Consider the following 7,001-nt stretch of genomic DNA (forward strand, 5'->3'; position numbering starts at 1 on the left):
GAAAGAGAGGGTGAGTGAGCGTGTGTGTAACGGGTCCTACGGACTGTTTCAATGAAACACGTGTGAGGTGATAGTCGGTGCTGTTTTAAGGGGCGCTAGGAAACAGATTACCTTTGGTTAATCATCTGCCCTGGGACGGACTTTACCCCCCCCCCCCCCCCCCCCCTCAGATCAGGAGATCTGGGTTTGGAGGCCTACTGGGACAGGAGACGAGATAGAAGGCAGGAGAGCAGATAGGAGAGGAGATAGGCAAGGAGTTGGATGGCAGGAGAGGAGATCGTAGGTAGGAGAAGAGGCAGGAGAGGAGGCGGAGGGAAGATGGGAGAGGAGATAGGAGGCTGGAGAGAAGATAGGAGAGGAAGCAGGAAAGGAGATCGGAGGCATGAGAGACAATAGGAGAGGAGGCAGGAGAGGAGATAAGAGGCAGGAGATAAGATGGCAGACATAAAAGGATATAGGACACAAGAGTTTGGGGATGAATGCGATCAGAGCAGGGAGGAGTCAGAGTCAGGGTTCAGTCTGGTTAATAAAGAGCTTGATCAGTGACGTATAACAGCTTTATCAATGTGAAAGACCAACAAACAAAATGTGTGAGAGTCGATATATTTATTACACAGAGTGCATCCATGTAAGTGTTCTAAAGTATATCAGTGTGTGTCCTCACATGTGAATGCAGCCAACCGTGTGTGTTCCTGGAGAGGCAGCGCTTGAATAATTTGATGACTCAGCTCTTGTGACACTATCAAAGTCATTGTCATATAAGTTGTCAGGCGGCTGAGCGGTTAGGGAATTGGGCTAGTAATCAGAAGGTTGCTGGTTTGATTCCCGGTCGTGCATAATGACGTTGTGTCCTTTGGCAAGGCACTTCACCCTACTTGCCTCGGGGGGAATGTCCCTGTACTTACTGTAAGTCGCTCTGGATAAGAGCGTCAACTAAATGACTAATGTAAATATAACACATACATCTGGGTCACTGCACACATGCCCCGACATCTCTCTGCCGGTCTGAAGCACACTTAAAGATCCTGTAAAGTGGAATTGAAAACGAGTTTTAAGTTCACCACACCACAGAAGAATGTGTTGTTAACTACGCTTCCAAATTCGAATGGAAAAAAACAGACATGTTAAATTAGGCTTTGAAATCGTGAGAAAATCAGCAGTCTTCTCTGCTAATATAAAGTTAGCGGTTTGCACTAACTCATAGCAGAGATACCTCTGGAAAAGTTATCTAGTATAATTATAACAAGCACACAGAACTGAGTGATGAACTGCTGCCGGCGGTGGATGGTCCAGGTGCGACCGGAGGAGGAACGGCCGGGAGGGCGATGCTCGGTACGGCTCAGCGCTGCAAGAGAAGCCGTGTGTTCGTGAAGCCCGTCTGTCTCTGGTCCATGTTAAAACTATCCGCGGTGAAATGGTCACTGCAGATGCGGCTGTTGGAGTTTATCCGAAGCTTTCCATCAGCGTGGCTCTTCACAAAATCCACCTATTTTTCCTTTCCTCATCAATAGTGAAATTTAACGCTATTTTTGATGCAGTTGCGGGTGGAGGGAGACATCTTGAAGCTAGCTAGCTAGCTGATGTAGGCTACAATAACAGTACAGCAGGAGGAGCCATTCAGTGATTTGACGTAGATCGGTCAAAGTGACGTAGATCGGTAATTTTTTGGCTCCGCCCATTAAAACCTGATCTGAAAACGGAAGAGAAACTGTTCTATGGTCTAACTCCACATTAAGTTGTCGGGCTTTGCACATGCTTTCAGGAACTAATTTAACACGTATATAATGTACTGAGAAGCAAATCATGGAATTTGCTTTACAGGATCTTGAATATAAGGCAGGGCTCTCAAGTTTTGAAGACAGGCAAGAGTGACAATATATGTATGTCATATTTTCAAGGCCTATTATATGTATCAGACGAAATATTGCAAGCTCCGTCAAAGGTATCAGGCTTGCGTTCGTCCCGCACTGGGTTCGAACCTTCCACCTTTGACATTCCAAGCATAACCACTACCAACTACGCCAACGAAAAGCTAGCTAACTGTGGACGCGGGTGGCCTTTTACATACCTGAGAAGTGAGTTTCACTGATACACACCGGCTACATCTATGAACTACTTGTTCTGAGCAGGTGTTGTCAGTGAACAGGCTGTAAAACTGTTGGTTAAGTCACTCATGAAAAACGGATGCTAATTATCTGGGAAACATTTTATAACAGCAGTCAAGTTGTCATTGTTTGTGTCAAACAAGTTCTGAATTTGTTGTAACATTAAAACAGGATATCATGACTGTGCTCAAAGTGATGCTCGAGCTCCAGTGGTTTGCTCTGTAGGAGAACGAAACTTTTGGAAGACGTTGTAGCAGAATCACGTGAAAAATTACAGGATATGCTTTTTTTCCATTGGTTGTTGCATTAAATCGTACCCAGATACAATGGTGCTATTTTCCGATTGGCTATTGTATAGACCCTTTCTTTTTTTTGATTGGCTGATAAATGGCAAGCTCGATTAAGAACTCCAGGGGAGACGCGCTTGATTCCTGCTCGTTCCACAGTGTGAGTGGCGCGCCCAGAGGAATTTTGTTTGGGTGCTGCGGCATATTAAATATATTATAAATATTTTTTTTCTGCGTGAGACATACAATGTGTGGCGGGAGGGCGTGACAAAAAACCGAAATGAGTGACTGTCACGCTCAATGCGTGACACTTGAGAGCCCTGATAAGGTGTCATAGCTGTGTCCATCCTCTGGAGCCCAACACACGCTGAAGTGACATGAATCAGCACCCCGAGTTTTTGACAGTTTTTGCAAATGTAAAAATTCCCACAATGCATACATTACAGACAGATGGATCGCCAAAAATGTAGAGATGATCCTACTCAAAAACAATTTAGTCTGTTTTGTTTAATTAAGACAAGAAACATTTAACTAGCAATAATAGTAATAAACTTGTGAACCATTCCCTTGCAGTATCTGGGATCACAAAACAGAGGTCAGCTTATGCATCTTGTTAACAGTATTTGTACGGTGCGCATGTTTAGCCCACAATGCCCCCTTGATGTCATTGTCAACTGTGATCAGGTGGCAAGACAATGACTCAGCCCTTAGTTCTAGAAGTTTGAGCTCCTATCTCCTTTACTATGCTGTTAATTTTTCAGGTTATTTTAGTATCTATGTGTGTATATGATTGGTTATCTGTATTTATTTGTGAGTGGTTTTAACGGGACCTCAGTACCTAATTTCGTTCCAGCTCATGTACCATGTCTTTGGAATGACAATAAATTATCCTTATCTTTGAGGACCAAACCTGCTGTACAATACATACATGTTCAAATCCATGTATAAATGCATACATGAAATATCTATATCAATGCATAAATCAAAAGAATATATAATTATGGATAAACAATTATTTTTGTCTTGGCTCCATATTCTCATTCATGTATTTCTGTGTGCATTTGTGCATTCATTTATTCTATTATTTATTTCCATATGTATGCATAGACGTGGAAGTTTATTAATATGGCAGGTTTGGTCTTCCATAATCCACTCCTGATCGGAAATGCAACAACACTTTTGTGTGAAATAGGCCAAAGGTCATTCCAAAAGATTTTCAGACCGTTCTGATGTCTCAAACCTTTTTCCTGGAACTCCCACATGTTAGAACACACACACAAACACACACACAGACACTCTGCTGTTTCATAACTTTATTACCTGGAAAGACCAACAGGAGGAAAGAGCTTGCAGAATTGGTTGGTGATTTACAGACACGTGGCCACCTTGGGTAATGTGGGAACACTTTTTACATAGACGTAAAATTGTCTGTGGGTGTATTGGCCTGCGTGTGTGTGTGTGTTACTGAGCCCTCCTGGACATCAGCATTTCTCTGATATTGTCTTCAGCATCCTTCACACTGCGCTCAAGGTAGGTCTTCTTTTGCTGAGGGAGGAAAGGGAGACGGGAGACAGAGGTACAGAGGTTAGTTGGGAAGAAAATAAGAAAGACATATTGAAAATATACACACCATCTCACTGAAGAAGAGTTCGAGAGAGTGTGAACCATTCTACAATGTGAACCATTAAATGAAATAGTAAATATTTTCTTTTCCACTCTATAATTACAGATTTCAAAGATCTTAATGACATATCCAAATAAAAAATACTCCTAGGAGAAGACAGGGCATATCTTGCTGCCCAATATGAATCAATATGCCACAACCTGAGGTTTAGTAGATTTTTGATGCTTTGGCAACATCGATATTGTGACATTCATGCCAATACATCAAATTTGAATTTTAGAGAGATATGAGAGGGATCTGAGAGGGAGTCAGAAGACATGGGGAGAGAATGACGTGTCACACAGAAGCAGGAAGATTAGTGGCCAACACATCAAACCTATTGTCTGTGCTCCTTCAATGACTTCCTGTGTGAAGCGTTGAGTCACCCTGTGCTCCTGTGACCCAAGTTGAATTGGTTAATCTCACTCAGTATAAATATGGGCCACCTGGGCCATGGAATTGCTAGCCTTTCCATGGTGCAGCTGGCTAAAGAGGTGGTTATGAAAGTTGGTTATTGCATGTGTGAGGGCCCTAGTTCAAAGCCCGGAGAAAGTGAGGAAGAGACTCTGACAAACTACTCCATGACGACTGCTTGAGACACCCCTACAATAGCTTCCAGTGTGACGCCTCCAGTCACCCTGTCTGACCCCACACAGAGGAGCCTGCTATGACCTCACCACCAAGATGTCACCTGTGATGCCATCGAAATGGCCCCTGAATATCAGCAGCATGGGCAGCTTTCGGCGATGCAGGAGCAAGCCCACACAATGAGGACTCGCTGACATCTGGGGGGCCATTGTTGCTCTCCCATACAAATATAAAAAGAATGAGTCAGCTGGAACTGTGACTGTGCTAGCCAGCGCCAGCAGAAAACCAAGATGTCAACACCAGCGTGGAGACATGCAACAAAAACCGTGGCCATGATGGACTCAACTCGGATATCATTAGCATCATACGCAGACATTTCTAGTAAGATCTATTTGGAATAATGTCTATGTAATGTTAAAAACAAAATGCCCCCCCAAAAAACTGATTTGAACAAATGTATTCTAATGTGAGTCAGAGTCCTGGTGTGTGTGTGTGTAACTGTTGGGGGCAGACGAGGTGTCTGCATTCCCACCTCCAGCTCTTTAATCTTCTCATCTGCCGTTTTCTGTTTGTCTGTGAGCTGGGTGTTGATATCCTCTTTAGACTGCAGGATGAACCTAAGAGAAGAGAGAGAGGGAAGAAGGAGCAGGGAGACAGAGAAAGTTTAGTCAGACAAAACCAAGCAAGGACAAACTTGCGTGCACGCACGCGCACAGGTTATAGTGGTTTAGTGTTCCACAGTTGTGTACCAGAACTTGCGTGCACACACACGCACAAGTTATAGTGGTTGAGTGTTCCACAACTTTGTGCACCAGTCTAGAGAAGGTTACTCACATCCGCCCCACACCCTCGTACATTCGCGTGGTCCCTGGCAATGAGGCAATCTCTGTGTGTGTGAGGTTGGCATGTTTCTTCATCCGGGTCAACTGATCGATCTGCAAGTCAGCTAGCTTAGCCTTCTGTTGTGTGTCAATCATCTTGGCCTGAAGCTCTGCAAAGGCCTGCATGCAGCCAGACAATAACAGCAGTCATTAATGTTGATAATGTCCTGTAGGTGTACTAGCACTTTAACCTTCATCAACCTCATCAAAGTAGTTAGTTAGGATGAAGATATCATACATTGATCATAGGCTTTTGTTTAGCACAGTTTGTAATTTTAACTTCGCTGTTTGATGCCTATTCATGAACAGTTTCTACCGTGGCATCTACCGCTAGCTTGCTACCTCTTACTGCAAGATCAGATGTCAGTTTGCTGCTAGATAATGTTAGCTAGCTAGCCTGTGGGTACCATGCACGAGCTTTTTGTGCCATGCCCTCAGTGGCGTTTCTTTTCATTTGTACAGCTTCAGAGAATATTAGACAATTTAGTTGAGTGATGTTTACTATAGGACCTTTAGAATACACCCCATCGGTATCTTTAATCGCGTAGAAAATACAAAATAAGATGTACCTTTTTTAGCTCGAGGTCTATGGGCGCGGCCATGATGGACTCAACTAGGACGTCAGTAGCGTCAGAGAATGTCGAGGCTCTAGCGTCATGCGCACAAATATGAGTAACACTTATGTAATTTAATATACTTTTTGTTGTTGTTACAATACCCCAAATCCAAACGAATTAATTATAATAAATAAACATTGTAAGTATATTTAAAATGTACGAAAATTTGATGTAAAATAAAAGCCGAAATCCCCTTTTTTCTTTTATTGTCGGTTTAAACCTACAACCATCCTGGCTCAAAGTTATATTTCCCCAAGTTTGTAACTTAATTGCACACATGAAACCCATTGTTTAAAACACATCTACAGTAATGATTAGGGCGAACCGAGGCTTTCGAAACACAGGAAATATTTGAGTCGGTGCCTTTGAAACGCTCTAAACTTTTACTCAACACTGACATCTGCTGGCAGCTACGACTATGGCATACACAACAGTCTAATTCCACAAGTGATGTAGCCTGGGTGCCAGCCAAGCCCCCACCGCTCGCCCCTCGGCTTGAAGCAACGGCCCCGGTGGATGTAGGTGGTATTGCATTTCGTGTTTGACTTCCGACTCTTCCGGTCGTTTTTATTCTATTAACTCCAGTCAACATTTACAAAACAATTTCCCCCAATAATTTTTGTTCGATTCTCAACCTGGCTCATACTACTAGCTTTTTCATAGAAGAATTTTTCCTGATTTTTGCTAAGTTTGAAACCAATCCGAAATGGGTAAACTAGCACCCCATTTATTTGCTTACGTCAATAAAAGTTGCCTGCAAATGTGCTCGCGGATACTAACAGGGCACGAGCACAAAAGTTCACATTGGCCGATAGCCGATTTACCTGGAGCTGAAAGCAATGGCTTGAGTTGCCTGCCCT

At 43.2% G+C, this 7,001-nt stretch overlaps 1 protein-coding gene across 1 annotated transcript; it reads right to left on the reverse strand.

The window, feature by feature from the left end:
• Positions 1 to 3,690: 3,690 nt before the first annotated feature.
• Positions 3,691 to 6,157, reverse strand: pfdn1 (prefoldin subunit 1). Its single transcript, XM_067229104.1, has 4 exons — positions 6,094 to 6,157; positions 5,478 to 5,644; positions 5,176 to 5,260; positions 3,691 to 3,937 (listed from the first exon to the last, which is right to left on the reverse strand). Exons 1-4 carry the CDS (start codon positions 6,124 to 6,126, stop codon positions 3,854 to 3,856), a joined length of 369 nt encoding a protein of 122 aa, XP_067085205.1. The 5' UTR covers positions 6,127 to 6,157; the 3' UTR covers positions 3,691 to 3,853.
• Between the last annotated feature and the right edge of the window lie 844 nt (positions 6,158 to 7,001).

The sequence above is a fragment of the Osmerus mordax genome, chromosome 25 (assembly GCF_038355195.1).
Source record: "Osmerus mordax isolate fOsmMor3 chromosome 25, fOsmMor3.pri, whole genome shotgun sequence".
Classification (NCBI taxonomy): domain Eukaryota; kingdom Metazoa; phylum Chordata; class Actinopteri; order Osmeriformes; family Osmeridae; genus Osmerus; species Osmerus mordax.